The sequence below is a fragment of the Aquarana catesbeiana genome, linkage group LG01 (genome assembly GCF_042186555.1).
Source record: "Aquarana catesbeiana isolate 2022-GZ linkage group LG01, ASM4218655v1, whole genome shotgun sequence".
NCBI classification, from domain to species: domain Eukaryota; kingdom Metazoa; phylum Chordata; class Amphibia; order Anura; family Ranidae; genus Aquarana; species Aquarana catesbeiana.
The window spans coordinates 509,547,834-509,566,972 of NC_133324.1; the positions used below are offsets into that span (position 1 = coordinate 509,547,834).

Genomic DNA, 19,139 nt, shown 5'->3' on the forward strand with positions numbered 1-19,139 from the left:
GGTAGTACAGTACTTGCTAAAGAGGCCAGCTTCTCTGGTGCCAAGAGTTTTGTGATCAATTTAGGAGGCCTTCCTCATTTTTATCCCCTTGGAGAAGCTCTTTACTCCCTCAGTTCAGGGCAATTAGGTCTTTAATTATGTCTGCCAAGATGTAGCTGCAGATGGTTAAGCAGCCAGCAATGTTCCTGCTTCCCTTTAACCCCTGAGGGCAATTACAGAAACCTTCCTGTTTGTATATGGTGTAATGATCCTTCCCTCCTAAAATTCACCTCAAGGGGCCATAACAATTCTAAGCATAAACAAACAGAGCTTGTGTGCATGGATTCTTTATTTCTGGTTACTATCCTGCTTAAATGTCTTTCCACAAGTGTAAGTCAGTTTGTCTTCATCAGAGTGCTGGGAAGGAATGGGTTACGTTGGATGGCTGTAGCCTTTCCAAGAGATGGAAGCAGGAAAAACTGGAGCTTGAGTAGTGCATAGCTGCCTGCCAAAATATAATTCCACCCCCCCCCCCCCTTCCCCTCTCAGCAGGTCTCCTGGCTTATCCCTCTCTTGTGGGGTTATGCCATTCATTCACTCTTCCAGACAGCTGCTTGTTACAGGATGGGGAGGGGAGAGGGCCGGGGCAGAGTGTAAATCTGCCTAAAAATCTTTCTGGGACTTGTAAGACAAAGAGGTCAGACTCTGGGGAGGAGGTGAAGGGGGCAGCTTCCCAGACAGGGATCATTGTATTTTAACCGTTTCAGACAACTGGTTACAGTGGTATATTTACTGTAAGTTAGAACTTACAACATTATTATGGTATTAGTAGAATGGTAATGTCTCATTTAGCAGCCCAGATTTCAACTCAGCTCAAAGCTGGCCAACGACGAGTAGTTTTATTTTTTCAGCCACTGGGCTGAATTTGGGGGGGGGGATCCCTCTGTACAAATGATGATGGAGGAATCCCCCACTCCTGCTGCGTTTTTGGTATTCTGACAGCAGGGCTCAGTACTGTCGTTATACACTGATCACCAGCTTTAGGCAATGATCAAGTTTTTCGGCTTGATCGACTTATGTCGAACAGACAGCCACACATGAATTAAAATTCAGCAGGTCCCTGCTGAATCCTCCAAATTTCAATCTGTCTATTGCCAGCTTAGCTCTTTGTTGCATTTCTGTAGTGAACTGCACTGTTAGGTGACCTCATTCTGCAGTGTCATAACTCAAAGTTCTGATATAATGCTACTATTTTTGATTGACAGCCCTCTGTGGCAGTCAGGACTGTGTATACTAAGACCCTTTCACACTGGGGTGTTTTCAGGCGCTTTAGCACTAAAAATAGCGCCTGTAAAGTGCCTGAAAAATGCCTCATCTGCAGTCCCAGTGTGAAAGCCAGAGTACACCTTTCTCCCGACTGCATCTCTGGAGCTCAGCCACAGTGATCTTTGGGTTCTTCTTTACCTCTCTCACCAAGGCTCTTCTCCCCCGATAGCTCAGTTTGGCTGGACGGCCAGCTCTAGGAAGGGTTCTGGTCATCCCAAACGTCTTCCATTTAAGGATTATGGAGGCCACTGTGCTCTTAGGAACCTTAAGTGCAGCAGAAATTTTTTTGTAACCTTGGCCAGATCTGTGCCTTGCCACAATTCTGTCTCTGAGCTCTTCAGGCAGTTCCTTTGACCTCATGATTCTCATTTGCTCTGACATGCACTGTGAGCTGTAAGGTCTTATATAGACAGGTGTGTGGCTTTCCTAGTCAAGTCAGTATAATCAAACACAGCTGGACTCAAATGAAGGTGTAGAACCATCTCAGGGATGATCAGAAGAAATGGACAGCACCTGAGTTATTTTTTTTTTCTTTTTTTAATAAATCTGCAAAAAATGTAAATTCTTTTTCTGTTTAATATTGGGTGCTGTGTGTACATTAATGAGGAAAAAAATGAACTTAAATGATTTTAGCAAATGGCTGCAATATAACAGAGTACATTTTAAGGGGGTCTGAATACTTTCCATCCCCACTGTGTATAATATATAAAAAAAAATCTGACACACAGGCCGCCCTGTAGCCGTTCAACTGCTATGGGGCGGACCTGAACTGGTTAAACTGCTCGGTGCCTCTTTAACTTTCGTTCGTTCCTTCGTTCGTTCTTTCGTCCTGTGGACTCTGTCACCACGGAGAGATGCTAATGTAAATAAAGATCTCCCCGTTCTGCCTAGTGACAGTGTCACTGATCTCTGCTGCCTGTGATCGGGAGCAGAGATCAGTGATGTGTCACACGTAGCCACACTCCCCAGGACATATTTAACCCTTACACTGCCCCCTAGTGGTTAACCCCTTCACTGCCAGTGTCATTTACACAGGAATTGGTGCATTTTGTATAGCACTGCTGTATAAATGACAATGGTCCCAAAAATGTGTCAAAATGTCCGATGTGTCCGCAATAATGTTGCAGTCACAATAAAAATCGCTGATCGCCGCCATTACTAGTTAAAAAAATAAAAAATGCCATAAAACTATCCCCTATTTTGTAGACGCTATAACTTTTGCACAAACCAATCAATAAACGCTTATTGCAATTTATTTAATTATTTTTGGGGGATATCACTTTTTTTTTTTTTTTTTTTTTTTTATTATAGCGCAAAAAATAAAAACCAGAGGTGATCAAATCCCACCAAAAGAAAGCTCTATTTGTGGGAAAAAAAGGACATCAATTTTGTTTGGGAGCCACGTCGCACGACCGCGCAATTGTCAGTTAAAGCGACGCAGTGCCGAATCGCAAAAACGCACTGGTCAGGAAGGGGTTAAATTCTTCCGGGGCTGAAGTGGTTAATGTATTAAGATATATATATATATATATTAAAAAAAAAAAAAAAAAAAAAAGCTGTGCTGAAGCATCAATCGAATGCTGTGACCTCCTGGTGCTCTCTGCCTCCTCCAGAGGGTGGCTATGTTCGTTCACCATGGTCCCTCTGTATGTAGAAATGTAGCCACTCTCTTGCTTGCAGTGATCAATTGTCAAGTAATCCTTGCAATGGATTGCTATTGTTGGCGAGAAATGACCGTATTTATCAGCTTTTAACATGCATCTTCATTTTACGAGGAAAGCTTCAGGAAAACGTATTTTTTAAATAAACAACTTTGAAGCAAATTAAGAGTCAGTGCCCATATGCAGTCTCCCCATCTCCCATCAATGCAGCCTGACCAATGTCCATCTGCAGCCCGAATCATGCAGGAAATCACCGAGCCGTCATCTCCTGGTTACTCAGCTCTCACACCCACAGGCCCGCCCCCCCTCGGCATTGGGCCACCTCCTGTGAAAGACAGAACACTGGTCCAATGCTGGTGGCGGAGGCGGGACTGCCCCCTATTTTCGGGGGAAAAAAAGTGTGTGTTATACGCCAATCAATACGATAATTTTATGGTACTGAAATTCTAAGCGGCTTGGTTTGCCATTGTGAAATCGAGCAGTTGCACGCACATTTCCTGTATTCGGGGACATAATTTGTATATCATGTAGCACAATCACAATGTATTTGACAAATGTGTGTTTTTCTTGGTAGGTCAAGTGATGTTTTATGAAAAAAAATAAAAAAAAAATCTTTCAGTATTGTCTGTCGTTATTCATATACATCAGTGTAGTTTCTGATTATTAACAGAATTTCTGTTCTCTTCAGTATTATGAGATGTCCTATGGCCTGAACATTGAAATGCACAAACAGGTAAGCACAATGCAGTGGCATTTAGTTGTGGTGTGTTTTTTTTTTTTTTTTTTTTTTTTTTTTTTTTGTATCTTTCTGTATGATGGCTGCGTTTTTCAAATATGATCCAAGATGTCGTCTGCATTCTTTAAATATGACCCCAGAACTAGCCATCTTTTATAACTGGGAATTTCGTACAGATTTACCAGACGTCTTGCCAGCAAAGCCTTTCTTGTATTTGTAGGCCTGGGAACTTCCACATAAGACCCAGACCATAACCACCACAATAACCTGGCTGCACAGCTGTTATGAATCATTTGCATAGACTCAAAATCGTCAGATGTTTTTGGATCACTTGTATTACGAAAGTTGTGCAAAATTCCACATCCAGCTTAGGATTTGGATGAGATATTCCCTTTCTGTCTGCTGAATTTAGATTTATTGCATTGAGGCCAATTATCGGGGAAAATGTCTTCCTAAGTCCAAGTGCTTCTGTATTGGATTCCAACTGCATTACTTCCAAACTTTACCCTGGAGAGAATGTTTTCTTGTTAGAAAAAGTGGATTCTATTGGTTGGTCTCTCTTCCCCTTTCTGCGCCCTCTCAGGTAGAACAGATTTAGAAATGTAAAAAATCTATCAGTTTGAAAATTCAGAAAACCAGCTGTGTGAAAGTTCTTAGAAGGGCAAAGAATTGAATGAATTATAAGGGTAGAATAGGCTTGGAAACTGAAAATAGTTCTGTAAAAGGACTTGTGAAGTTGAAATTTACTTCCTTTAACCTAGAAAAGTAGTCCAGGTGATTGTGCATTACTCAGTGAGAATGAGGGTCCTGAGATACTATATCCTCTTAATACACATAGGAATGCATGGCATTCTGAGAAAATTACCTAAAACCCCCAAACAATTCATATTTTCTGAAAGCGGGTACTGGAGAAAAAAAATGGTGGGTGCTGCAATTTTGTATGTCACACATCATTTGCGCAGTGGTTTATCAAACCAAAATTTTGTGAAAAAATACACTAATGAATTTTAGTGCGCACAAATGCATAATACCCAATTTTTTTGGTAAAATAGAAAATATTTTAATGTGTAAATGGATACATAACCTGTCGCACGTCAAAATTGCACACGCGCGTGGAATGGTGACAAACTATGGTACATTAAATTATTCATAGGTGACGTGTGTGTGTGGTGCGATTACCACTTGCCTACTTTTTTTTTTTTTTGAGAGAGAGAGATCTGGGATCTAATAGATCCCAGATCTCTCCTCTGCCCTCCAAAGCAGCCTATCAGATTGGCTGCTTTACAAGCAGTAATGGCCTGTAAACAAAACTGGAAGTGAGTAAAACCTTGACGCTTCAGGTTTCTGACGTTATTCAGTGCACCTGAAGCAACAGGTGCAAATGGTGGCTTTCAGCAGCCACTTCTGTCGCTGGTGAATGTGATTGGACAGCTGTAGAGATGTTCGTTCACACTTGCCATACCAGAAAGCCCATTGTCTGTTCTAAAGAACAGTATCTGGATATTGGCTGCAGTTGCTTAAAACAAAAACTGGTCTCCAGACTTATTATTAAAATGCATATATGCCTGGGAAGTAGAGCATTACAGGTTGCTCGGTTAGATGTTTAATGTCTGTCGAAGCTTAATCTGCATATATTTTGCCTTTTCACCCCTTCATTAACATTGTAAGGTTTTTAATTAACCCTATCCTGCTGGGGCTATAGTCGAATGACTGCTACAGCGTGGGCTTACTTTGCCGGGAGGACCTTCATTGACATCCTCCTGTGATCCTGCTGCCTGCACGCTCCCTGCAGCGCGCTCTGTGATCGCTGAGTTTTTCGGACTCAGCTGATCGGGGTAAAGGGCCAATCGCAGTGGCCCTTTACATCTGTGATCAGCTATCATTGGGCACAGCTGATCACTTGGTAAACACAAGCCGGTTATTGGATTTTCTTTCCTCATGCGGACAGTGTGAGGAGAGAAGAGAGCCGATAACTGGCTTGTGTTAAAGGGACATTGGCACTGTTCATCAGTGTCCTGATTATCAGTGCAGTCCCACCAGTGCTGCCATTCGGTGTCTCCTATCAGTGCCGCCTGTCAGAGCCCATCAGTGCAGCTTCATTGGTTCACATCAGTTAACCGCTTGGCATCATATGACGTCCTCCCCTGTGCACGCTCCCTGCGCGCGCCCTGCAGGGCGCGCGCCGGGCGTGTTGTGATCACCGAGTCACTGAGACTCGGCTGATCACCGATCTGTGTAAGGGGCCGGTCCCGGCCCCTTACCATGTGATCAGCTGTCAGCCAATGACAGCTGATCACATGATGTAAACAAAAGATCGGTAATCGTTTTTTTTTTTTTTACTCACGCTGACAGCGCGAGTAGAAAAAAAAGCCGATCACCGGATCGGATGTGAGGGACATCTGCCTCATCAGTGCCACCTAACAGTGCCACCTAACAGTGCCCACCTGCCGTGCCAATCAGTGCCACCCATCAGTGCCCATCACTGCCGCCTATCAGTGCCCATCACTGCCGCCTCATCAGCATACATCAATGAAGGAGAAAAATTACCCGTTTAAAATTTTTTAAAACAAAATATAAAAAAATAAACTTTTTTTAAAAAAAAAAATCAGTTTTTTACATTTTTTTAATAAAAAGTAAAAACTGCAGAGGTGATCAAATACCACCAAAATAAAGCTCTATTTGTGGTGAAAAAATGATAAAAATTTCATTTGGGTACAGTGTTGTATGACCACGCAATTGTCATTCAAAGTGCGTCAGCGCCGAAAGCTGAAAATTGGTCTGGATAGGAGGGGGGTTTAAGTGCCCAGTAAGCAAGTGGTTAAGGAGAGAAATGACCAGTTTGCAAAATTTTAACAAACTATGAATTTTAAAACCCTGCAGTGATTAAATATTGCCAAAGGAAAGCTCTATTTGTGTGAAAAAAAATTATAAAAAATGTAATTTCGGTATAGTGTTGCATTATCACGCAATTGTCATTCATAGTGCAACAGCGCTAAAAGCTCTGATAATTGGCCTGGGCAGGAAAGAGGTCAAAGTGCCCAGTAGTTAAACCTTCTTCTTTCCCTTTTTTGTAAATGCAGACCATTGTTCTCGAGGTGCCTGTACAAAAAGACACATAGATCAGTTAAAAAAAAAAAAAAAAAAAATCTTTGTTGCTGGTCAGTCTTTTATGTGCAAATATGCACGTAATTGGAGACCTTAGAATTGCATTCTGGGAGCTAGACTTTATTTCACGTGTGTAGTCGCAAGATAAATGAGAGGAATTCAGTAGCATTTTTACTGTACTATATGCACCAGGTGTTTTTTGTTCAAATATCAGTACCATGTGCAAGTATCCTAACCGCTGCCAGCCCTGATGCACGCAATGGACCCTTAGGTGGAGTTATGCAAAATGCTTTGATGGGTGGGTGTTTCTAGACAGGCTGTATTTGCATGCAGTGAACCCTTGGTACCACCCACGTGTCAACACCACTTTTGGATTGAAAAATTAAACTAATGACTGGAAGGGATGGACCAGTGAAAGTCAGATTAAGGTGACGAGATGGGATGGTAGCAAAGGAGATGGAATCCGACTTGAACTTCTAATGTTTACAGTGAAAAGCTCACAATGTGTGTGTGTGTGTGTGTGTGTGTGTGTGTGGTAAAATCAGAGTAAGGCCCCTTTCACACTTATACGACTTCAAAGTCGCGCGATTTTACCGCGATTTTACTGCGATTTGGGAGCAGTACCACTTTGTACGACTTTGCCACATTTTTGCCATTAACAAATGAAAACATACAGTAGTTGGTATGAATCATAAGGGGGAACTCCACGCCAAGTTTTAAATAAAAAAACTGGCGTGGGTTCCCCCCCAGGGGCATACCAGGCCCTTAGGTCTGGTATGGATTGTAAGGGGAACCCCCTACGCCGAAAGATCGACGTGGGGGTCCCCCCAAAATCCATACCAGACCCTTATCTGAGCACGCAGCCCGGCCGGTCAGGAATGGGGGTGGGGACGAGCGAGCGCCCCCCTCCTGGACCGTACCAGGCCGCATGCCCTCAACATGGGGGGGTGGGTGCTTTGGGGCATGGGGGCGCCCTGCGGTCCCCCCACACCAAAGCACCTTGTCCCCATGTTGATGAGGACAAGGGCCTCTTCCCGACAACCCTGGCCTGGCCGTTGGTTGTCGGGGTCTGCGGGCGGGGGGCTTAATAAAGGGGCCCCCAGATCCCGGCCCCCCACCCTATGTGAAGGAGTATGGGGTACATGGTACCCCTACCCATTCACCTAGGGGAAAAAAGTGTCAATAAAAAACACAGTACACAGGTTTTAAATTATTAGGCCGCTCCGGGGTCTTCTTCCGACTTCGGGGGTCCTCTTCCGACTTCGGGGGTCTCTCCGGCGGTGTCCGCATCTTCTGCCGGCTCCACCGCTATCTTCTGCCGCTCTTTTGCCAGTGGTGGCCCGGACTTCTGGATCGTCTTCTTCCCTCTTCTCTTCCAGAGATGTTGACACGACGCTCTCTCCAGCTGCAATGGTCTCTGAACGCTCCGCAACGGACTTATATAGGCGGTGACCCCGCCCCCTTATGCCGTCACAGTCCCTGGGCATGCTGGGACTGTGACGTTTTTAGGAGGCGTGGTCACCGGGTGATGACCACGCCCCCTTATGACGGCACAGTCCCAGCATGCCCCGGGACAGTGACCTCATAAGGGGGCGGGGTCACCGCCTATGGAAGTCCGCTGCGGAGCGTTCGGAGACCATTTCAGCTGGAGAGAGCGTTGTGTCAACGTCTCTGGAAGAAAAGAAGAAGGCAGAAGTCCGGGCCACCGCTAGCAATTGAGCTGCAGAAGATAGCAGAGGAGCCGGCAGAAGATCAGGGGGGGCCGGGATCTGGGGGCCCCTTTATTAAAGGGGTCTCCGGGATTCAGATAAGCCCCCCGCCCGCAGACCCCGACAACCAACGGCCAGGGTTGTCGGGAAGAGGCCCTTGTCCTCATCAACATGGGGACAAGGTGCTTTGGGGTGGGGGGGCCCGCAGGGTGCCTCCCATGCCCCAAAGCACCCACCCCCCATGTTGAGGGCATGCGGCCTGGTACGGTCCAGGAGGGGGGGGGATGCTCGCTCGTCCCCACCCCCATTCCTGACCGGCCGGGCTGCGTGCTCGGATAAGGGTCTGGTATGGATTTTGGGGGGGACCCCACGCCGATTTTTCGGCGTAAGGGGTTCCCCTTTGATCCACACCAGACCTTTCATTTAAAACTTGGCGCGGCGTTCCCCCTCATGATTCATACCAGACAGCTGTCAGCACTGCCTGTCGCTCATCGCGAAAGGAAAAAAAGTTTTCCTTTCCCGATCAGCGAGCCAGGCTTGTGCTTACAAAGTCGTACTGAAATCGTGTCTATATTATTCAGGCACGATTTGCATGCTACTTGAGGGTTTAACATTGAGGTCTATGGAGTACAACTCGCATAGAAGTTGGACCAAAGTAGTGCAGGGACTACTTTCAAGTCGGCACGACTTAAAGTCGTGCCAATATGAATGGTAGTCATTGAAAATCATGGAGAATGACTTGTCATACGATTTTGCAGTACAAAATTTTGGGACAAGTCGTATAAGTGTGAAAGGGGCTTAAGTGATTTCAGTGCAGCAGAACAACACTGGTAGACTGAAGGTAAAGCTATAGTTGAGCCTTAATGCCAGCATTTTTTTAAGGTCTTGTGCAGAAAATGACCGAAAGATTGACATTATTCTTTTGTGCTCACATATTTATGCATTGTTAAATATTTTTCTTTTTTTCCAGGCTGAAATTGTCAAAAGGTTAAATGGCATTTGCGCCCAGGTTTTGCCTTACCTCTCCCAAGAGGTATGTTATGTTACTGCATAGTTAAGGGATAGAAAACTTAAAAACATAAAACAGCGTGATACAGTTCCCCTTCCCTTTTTATCTGGCTTTAGCTGAAAATTTCTTCAAATGTGTATGTTGCCTTGGTGTAATAAAACATTAGTAAATTTGCCCTGGCCACATTAATACATGCTTGATTATTTTTGTCTATCTCTGTACTGATCTTAATTCTCTCTTTGCAGCATCAGCAACAAGTCCTGGGAGCCATTGAGAGAGCAAAGCAAGTGACTGCTCCAGAACTGAATTCCATTATTCGTGTATGTTAGTGTTTTCTGGCTTGTTGAAAGGAGAAACATAAACTTGTAGTGTTTTTGATGGGGGGGGGGGAAATAAACTTGCATTCAGTGTGCTCTTCTCTTTAACTTGACATGTCTGACACTGTATTACAAACACACTAAAATGGGCCTTTGTCCCTTTTTGATATAATTTAATTGTGTTTAAAGGAGACGGTTTTCACTGGGTGGGAAGGCTGTGACTCCTGGATCATATATTTTATGCTTATTATTGGATAATGTCTTTTCTGTAGCATTAGTAATAAAAGGCAATGTACCTCAAATGTAAGATCTGACTAGCAGATCAAAATTAACTGCTAGTGTTGGAGCCTTCTACATTTCATACGTTTCTATTGACCCATCACTGTGATGGGTAGCCTTATGCCTAGTACACATGATGAGAAAATCAGACAAACTCCACTTTTGACGCAATTGTACGATCTAGTACACAGCTTCTCGTACAATGCCAGTACTATTTGTTTTAATCGGTACAGTACTTGTCTGAAACAATAAAAATAAAGAATACATTACATTACTTTCGAAGTTGTATTCTGTCGTCCGGGAATTTTTCGTAACTTTAGAAAACTCTTAATTTTCGATATGAAACCAGCATGCAAAAAAAAACGGATGATCATCCGTCCGCTATTCTCATCGTGTGCGTATGAGGCTTTACTGGTCAGTAAGAATGTACAGGAAACTAGTGGGCAGATTTCAACACTATCCTGATGTGTTGGAGCTTTGACTGTTAGAGCGGCCCAGTGTTGAGCCTAATAGCCAGGGAATTGGTGCCTGCATTTCATAAGGTCATAGTTGCCTTTTTTACAGAAATTTGTAAATGAGCGGAATATTACATTTGTATATTGTGTCCTGTTCCCATTTGTTGAGGGACACAAGTTTCAGAAACTTTTGTGTTATACTGTCACCCACAGAAGAATTTTGACACTGGCTGAAAAAAAAATACCAGCCTGACATTATACCTCCCACTTTACTGAGAAAATGTTACCATAATAACCATATATTGTTTTCTTCAATTAAGTTCCTTCTTTACATGCTGCTTAAGATTATCTTTTTGTAGCTATCCAGATTGTTTTATCCTCGGCATTAGCTTTCAAGGCTGTATCCAGAATCCACTAAATTGGATGTTAGCTGAGCCTGTCTGGAATGTAACCTTTGGGCACTGGGCTCTGTGTTGTGTGCTTTCCAGACCTTTGTGTACTGTTAGCCATGGAGTGCTTTCCAGAGCCATGACACAGCCCCTGGTCTGCCACTGTCTTTCTGAAATCTCATTTATAAGTAGGCCATGGGGGCTGAGCATAAGAAGCTATTTATTTTATTAAAAAGATTGGGTGCCATTATTCCTTTTTCCTATTTGTTTTCCCTGAAAGAGTTAAAATGCTGTGGAATGTGTAGGGTCCTAAGCACGTTCTCCACGCTTTCTCACTATCAGTGTGAGGTGGTGCTTTCCCACAATGCTTCTGTTTGCAGGAGATGGGCAGTTCAGTTAGTCCTTGTTGCCGCTTTCCTTCCTATGTTTTGAACCCATCCTGTTTTTAGCAGTTGGTTCTTGAGTACCCAAAATTTTACCTGGTGTTCTGAGCAAAGTTGTTTTGCCAAGCAGTGTTACGTATTGGAACCCAGTCAAAAGAGGAGCAGTGCCACTGTATCGGGCCCTCCAGTTCAGGGTCCTCTTAACAGTTCCTGGGGTGGCCTGCAGAGTTTAAAGAATCCTTGCTGGATCCTGTTGACCCTGAGGAGTCACAGGCAGCTGCCATTTCCTTCCAAGCTAGACTGGATTCTCTTAGGCTCGGTTCACATATGAGCCGCATGCAGCTCACAGCAGGGGTCCGATGCGTGCTGGTTCACAGTTTCGGGTCTGATTTCAGCCTAAATTTTGGGCTGAATTCCGACCTGAAACGGACCAAAAGACGCACAGCGTTTTTTGTGCAAAACACACCAGACCTGCGGTGAACTTCTCAAAATCTCCTGCTATTGCGAATTGGATGCGCAAATTCCACATCCAATTCGCAATGGTGTGAATCCTGCCAAGAGTCTATAAAATTATTTCTGATGTCCTGTACGCGGACTGGAAAACCTCTATCCACACCTCCAATGTTATGCACCCCAAAATCAAAGTGCGAATTAAAAGAGCACTGGCGAATCCTTTACAGGAATGCATTCTTAAGTATCTCCTAAATAAACATTTGGACGTTGTCAATCTTGTGTTTTTTTTTTTTTTTTTTTTTTTTTTTTTTTTTTTTTTTTTTTTTTTTTTTTTTTTCTCTGGCCGGCCTTGCATTGCAGTCTTCTGTGGCTGTGATGTTAGTGTATCAAACATTGAGGGAACGGATTAAACTCCTAAAAGCGATCCAATTTTCATAAACACTGATCACCGTGTTTTGTAGATCGCTTTGAGTGCTTGCTGGCTGCCCTACATTACTACCAAGCTCCTTTGCATTCACTGGGGCACCTTTACACTGATTTGGTGCAGTTCTCCTTCAGTGCAGGTGTAGCGCAGTGTACCCACGGTTTTTGTGCAGTTTAGCTATCTTTGCCATAGACTTCTATTATGTAGTGCACTTTCTGAAAATGCAGCAAAACCACACGACATAAAAATGGAGCCAGTGTGACAATTTCATTGACCCTTAGAAAATCTGAATCCAATGCTCAGTTTGTGCCTGAGTTTCTACACTACTACTTTTGAAGACCAGATAAAGTTTACTTCCAGGCTTTAAGTTCTAAGACCAAACCCAAGGCAGGAGCCCAATTCAGTCACAAACCCTGGGCATCTAGAATCACCCAAACCTGAGAACAATTCCTCTCTTAGCATGAAGGGACACCTGCCCCCCACTCTTCCATGGTGGGTGATCGTTTGTTAGACATTGTGAACGTCTGGACAGATAGTATTGGCTAGGTGTCTGGGTATAGGAGCTGGTTTCCAATTTTTACAAACCAGTTCCACTTGCCACTTTCCCACTTATTGGCTTTAAACCTTTTTGTGTGACCACACAGGTTAGCAGACTGAAATGCAGACCTTGCAGGCCTTCTGGATAGGCTGGTTATTGTCCCAATTACTGCGGAAAAAAAGGTTTCTGGGACTTTATTGCAACCAAAAGAGGGTGTTCATCCCATCTTTGATATTCAGTTTTGGAGCCAACTCATTGCCTGGAGTATCCTAGACATAACTCAAGTGCAAGTTTTTCTTCAGCAAGAGAAATTTTAAACTTTCTGCTCAAAGACCTGTCTTGAGTTGACCAACTCTTATGCTTTTGTGTGGGGTTATGGGACACTGATAGCAGCATCCTTTGAGACAGTCCTGTTTGCTCAGTTCCACTCCAGGCCCCTGCGACTCCAACATCCTCTCATTGTGGGACAAATCGGTCGAGTCACTGTACAAATCTATTCACCTGTTGCTGAGTAACAGGTTATCTTTGGCCTGGTGGATCACAAGTCCAGCTCTGGAGTTAGAGCAATCCATTCTTCCAATCTCTTGGAGGATTTTCACATTGCAAAACAGCATGTTAAGCTAGGTGGTAATCCAAGACATCTTTTTGGGGCAGGAGCCTTGGAAGCCAGAGGAATCCCATCTCCTTTCTTTAACATTTTGGAGCTCTGGGCCATTTGGTTGTCCCCACAATGATGGAAATTCTTACTGGTGGGTTATCCATTCAGGATCCAGTCAGAGAATGCCCCTGACGTGCTCCTACATCATCCACATGGGAGGGACCAGGAGTCTTGCTGCTGCAAGAAGTAGAAAGAATTCGGTCTTGGAAAGAACGTTCCAGGCATGGACAATTGGTAGATAGATTTCTACAGCTGACCGTGCCATTTCTAGAGGAATAGGCTCTACACCCAAAATTGTTAAGGACCTGTGTCACAGGTAGATGTAAACCTCCAGGTTCAATAATAAAATGTATAGGTTCGTCTCCATAGATCTTATGTGGCTTTAATGGCTGGGATCAATACAGCCTGATCTGTGCTTTTCTTCTGAAGTTCCTTCCTTGTTTGCTCTGTAGTATCAAGATGGAGGTCATTCTGTGATCCTTTATAGCTCTTAATTGGTCAAGGTGGATGTGGTACTCCAACCTCAGATGCTCTGTGGGCATTCTAGATCATCAGGATCTTCTGCTCTTTAAACTGCAGGCAGCCTACAATTTTTTTTTTTGGAGGGCCTGTTTGAACTTCGTATGTTACCCACCACTCATTTGGACTGCTTTTGGCCATACCATACATTTTGATCTGTGTCCCTCAATGATTAAAGTGGTTGTAAACCCTTACAACACACATTTTGCTACAAGGTAAGCCTATAATAAGGCTGGATATCGCCTACGGTAAACGGTTTAAGAGCGATCCCCTGTATTTGCATGTGCCGACGTCACAGGCACATGCACACTGAAGCAACGGCACGTATGTGCCATTGCTTAAGTTAGACACTGCCATTACCAGCAGCTCCCGCGTGCATGCGTGGGAATGTCATCGCGGCTCCGGCTAATGACAACGCGGAGTAACTCCGGGAGCGATTGTCGCCGGAGCGTTGAACAAGGACCGCTGCGGGGGCTTTGATCTAAGGTAAATAATACATGAGTTACAACCACTTTAAGAGTGTAAACAGGATTCCCCTCCTTCTTCTCCCTTTTTTATTGTTTAAAAAAAAAAAATCCTTTTCTTGGATTTCATTATGGTCTTGAGCTTAATTATAAGAGTATATTTAATATTAATATAATATTTAAATTGCATGTTTTAAATGTGCATTAGAATAACCACCACTAATATCCAGAATAACCTACCATATGTGCATAGTCATGATTTATGATATTAAAACTTAACAAAACATCACAAAGTAAAGTTCATTTAATTAGTCTTTCCAGAAAATATCCTTCACTTATGCATTGCTTGCAAATATGTTTGACTTTTGTATCCCACAGCGTTGTGAATCAAACAATAGTGCTTATAAATTTGAACACCATGTGCTCCCTCCAGGCTCCCAGAACTCTCACCTCCAATTTTGGAATGTGTAGGCTTGTATAAAACAAATCCTCCTGGATTTCGGCTCCTATCTGCAGGACCACTTTAGCCTCTGTCCACAGGGGTCTACCTTGGCATGCCAAATACAGCCTCCAGGGAATATGGGTGGTGTGGTGCCTTTTAAGATGCCTCAGGTATTCATACGGCCATAATTTAATGCTGTTTTCCACGCCTTTGATACCATCTTGCTCTTCCCATCCAGGACTCCTATGCCTACAAGCTTCAATTGGAGGTGAGAGTTCTGGGAGCATGTGGTGGTCAAACTTTTATAAGCACTATTTGATTCACAACGGTGTGCGGGATACAGTAGTCGGATATTTCCAAGCACTGCATAAGTGAAAGATATTTTCTGGAATAACTGATTTATGAACTTTGCGTTATTTTTTTTGTTAAGTGTTTTTTTTTTTTTTTTTTTTTTTTTTGTTTTTTAGTTTTTATATCATCGCCACTATTCACATGGTATGTTATTAATTTGAATATTATTGGTGTTATTCAATTGCACGTTTTAAATACTTGTATAATAGAAGTATATAGTAGTCACACTCAGCAGTGCTACACTCTTATGATTATTTGTGGGAACAACACAGATTGGTGTTTTTGTTTAACCACTTCAATACTGGGCACTTTCACCCCCTTCCTTCCCAGGCCAATTTTCAGCTTTCAGTGCTCTTGCACTTTCAATAAGAATTGTGCGGTCATGCAACACTGTACCCTAATGGAATTTATCATTTTGTTCACACAAATAGAGCTTTCTTTTGGTGGTATTCACAAATCAATTTTTTATTTTTTGCGATATAAGCAAAAGCGCGGAAATTTTGCAGAAAAAATTCTACTTTTGTTTTAAAAGAAATACAATAAAATCTAAATTTTTTTTTTTTTTTTTTTTTTTTTTTTTTTTCATAAATTTAAGCCAAAATGTATTCTGCTACATGTCTTTGGTAAAAAAAAATCCTGTTAAGTGTATAATAATCGGTTTGTGTGATTATGGACATATGTGTGCAGATGATCATTGGGACATATGATTTTAATGTTACATATGTGGGGGACAGGTTGTTTTTTATTGTGTGGGGACAGTGTTTTGGGGACTTTGTGTGTTTTACATGTGTAGGGACACTGTGCCGGTGATCAGTGTGTAAAAAGCTGTAAAAAAAAAAAAAAAAAAAAAAAAAAAACTCATACTCACTGATCGCTGGCTGCAGCGATCTGCTCTCCTCCCTGACAACTTCTGCGTGAGGAGAGCCGAGCCGATCGCCTAGCAACCATCTCTCTATTTACATCACATGACAGCTCTGATTGGACACAGCCGTCATGTGATGAGGGCCAATCACAAGCCCTCCTGCAAATTGGAGATGCGCTTGTGTCACCTGGACACAGTGCATCGGTATCACGCCGCTGCACGCGCGATCCCCTATCCTTCTGAGGGATGTTCCTGAACCTCCACTCAGACGGCCATATATACCCGGCCATATATGGGCAGTGGCTGGGTGGGACATGGTTAAGCACAGTAATTTAGGATTGATTTGTTTTGATCACACCGTAGCAGAGGAGGTTCAAACTATCACTTTTATGGTCTAGTGATGTTTTGTTACAAAACTGAGGTATGCTAAGAGCCTGAGGCATTTTTCCATTTATTTTGGTGTCCAAATATTCCCGTAGGTGGCGGTATAACTCAGATGTCTATACAAAATTCTTGTTTCATAATCCTACCTTTTTAAAGAACAGATGATGTAGTTGTGTACATTGCGTTTATGCTGCTGCTTTCAGGAAATTGGACATTGGAAAACAAAGCTTTGAGGAGAGTTTTTAGTGTAACCCATCTCACTCCTGTTGTATCTCACCTGAGTGAAGCAAAACCTTTTCTTTTTCTATCCAAATTCCATTCCAGAAATTATTCTATGGGCTGTATTCTGTCTTTTCCCCAGTCCCTAGGGGGCGGAGAGCCGAAGTTACTCTGGAGATCTCAGGAGAGCTAATTGGCAGGGAGGGACACGTCCCCTTTCACACAGGAACAGAACTGAGGCTGTCAATAACAGGCTCTATGCTGCAGATAGAAATGATGCTTGAGGTAGATTGAAACATGCGTCTAAATATCCTTGCCACTGATGCTCAATCTGTGTTTGGATCAAGCTCCAGAGGCTACTGATAAGTGGTGAAAGTGAAGTGCTCCTCACTGCCTGTTTAACCTGCCTTTTTTTTTTTTTTTTTTCTGACAAACTCGCCACAACTGAGTGCATTGCATGTAGTTGCGATTGTTTGCGACACTCTCCCTCTATAGACTTGAATGTGTCGCATTCAGCGGGCTTGCCACCCGCTGATCGCTAAAAGTTAGGTCAACTGTGCCATGATTGCAATGCATATTCATAATGGTCGCAGCATCTAAACTCCTCTGTCCGCTGCCTATTGCAGCTTAAGGGGGGACATTAGGCCGGTGGCAAAAATGTGGCTCAACTGTACATTTTTGCCACTGTACCTCAAACCAGAAGTCTAAACTAGGCCTTGGTGCTCTGGGTTGAGACAAGTACACACTATAGAGGGATATGCTTTGGTCATATTTTATTTCTTAGGTTTACAACCATTTTAGGTCTTACCAGGAGAATGTTCAGTCAGGCCTTGGCTGATGCTGGCCTCAGTCATAAGATTTTAAAGGTGGCTCTGCACGTCTGTTGAGTCCCCTCTTTTTAGCCTGTTGGTTTTCTTGGGCCTGTTGGCCTTTTGTTTGCCATTTTTGCCCTCCACTCATGTTATGGACTGCTTTTAAACACACTAGGATGTGCCCAAGTTAAATTTCAGTTGCTTAATATACACTTTAAATAGGATTTTTGGTTCTGGCCCTTCCTTCCTGTTGAGTACCTCCACAGCAAGCCGCTTGCTATGGGGGCACCCAAGTCGAGCCACAGCTCCCCATGTCCATGCAGACACAGAGCCCTGTCCCCTTTCTCTCATTGGTTGAATGCCTTTGACAGCAGCAGGAGCCAATGGCGCCATGCTGCTGTCTCGGCCAATGAGAAGTTCTGGGCAGCCAAGACACTCCTGCAACATATCTAGATGGACCTCAGCTAAGTATTAGGGGGTCTGATGCACACAGAAGGCTTTTTATCTTAATGTATAAAGACAAAAAACCTTCTGCCTTTACAATAACTTTAATCAAGGGCTGGTGTTTTGCTTTCTGTTTTTCTGTTTTTGAGTAATCCTTTTGTGGCCTGGTTTAACTCCCTTTTATGATGTGTTTTTACTTACTTGCTTTACAGCAGCAACTTCAAGTTCACCAGCTGTCTCAGCTACAGGCTCTTGCGCTCCCTCTCACCCCTCTACCTGTGGGTCTGCAGGCACCCTCTCTGCCTGTCAGTGCAAGCAGTGGCCTTCTCTCCCTGTCTGCACTAGGTTCCCAAGGACATCTTCCCAAAGAAGACAAGAATGGTCATGATGGGGATCCTCGGCCTGATGACGACGGAGACAAGTCAGATTAAGACTTGGAGGAAATTTAGATGGATAAAGGTGCAGCGCAGTGGTAACTCTAGCACTGTCTAGTGGAGTTACATTGTAGAGTATTATCCCAACGTGCACTGGAAAGTCTCTTTTGTCAAACTGTTAACAAAGCAAAAGACTGTCAGCCAAGAGGTCTGCTGTATATGTTAATGGACTATGAAAACCTATATATATTTGGAATGTAATGCAAATTGTATTGTAAATTGGCTAATAATTTTACCAAAAGCACAAACTTACAATTTTTATACAAAACTCATGCCATCATATTTGTTTGGTTTATGGACCATTTTGAACTGTTTAAGGTATTTTTGTGTATCTTTTTTGCAGAACATATACTAAATATAACCTGGTTGCCCCATAATATCCAACTCTGTAATTGCCTGTCTACTTGTACAGATAATTCCTGGCAAATGGCAGTAGTAGTTAGCCCCATATTAAAATATTGGAAACAATTTTGACCACGTGGCACAAAGTAGAGGTAGGTACTTTGGGTTGAACCAGCATGCAGCAGTTTACTAGAAACCAATGGCAAAACCAGCTTTACTAGCTTCAGGTGGGCAATTCTGCTGCTGTTAATACATTACAATATTGCGGTGAGGCTGCCATTAACCCTATGTAATTGCTCCCTCACTGGCCCAAAACCCTAGAGCAGTGATGGCGAACCTTGGCACCCCAGATGTTTTGAAACTACATTTCCCATCATGCTCAACTACACTGCAGAGTGCATGATCATCATGGGAAATGTAGTTCCAAAACATCTGGGGTGCCAAG

At 43.3% G+C, this 19,139-nt stretch overlaps 1 protein-coding gene across 4 annotated transcripts in view; it reads left to right on the plus strand.

Annotated features, from left to right (window-relative positions):
- Positions 1 to 18,736, plus strand: part of TLE5 (TLE family member 5, transcriptional modulator) — a 38,603-nt gene extending 19,867 nt beyond the window's left edge. The window contains exons 4-7 of one of the 4 annotated variants that reach the window (XM_073593848.1): positions 3,655 to 3,699; positions 9,487 to 9,549; positions 9,771 to 9,845; positions 18,131 to 18,736. In XM_073593848.1, the coding sequence (XP_073449949.1) occupies positions 3,655 to 3,699; positions 9,487 to 9,549; positions 9,771 to 9,845; positions 18,131 to 18,349 (402 nt within the window). In that variant the 3' untranslated portion in view covers positions 18,350 to 18,736. The remainder of the gene's footprint in view (positions 1 to 3,654; positions 3,700 to 9,486; positions 9,550 to 9,770; positions 9,846 to 18,130) is intronic. The other 3 variants (XM_073593854.1, XM_073593862.1, XM_073593872.1) reach the window with 3 other exon arrangements.
- Positions 18,737 to 19,139: the final 403 nt, after the last annotated feature.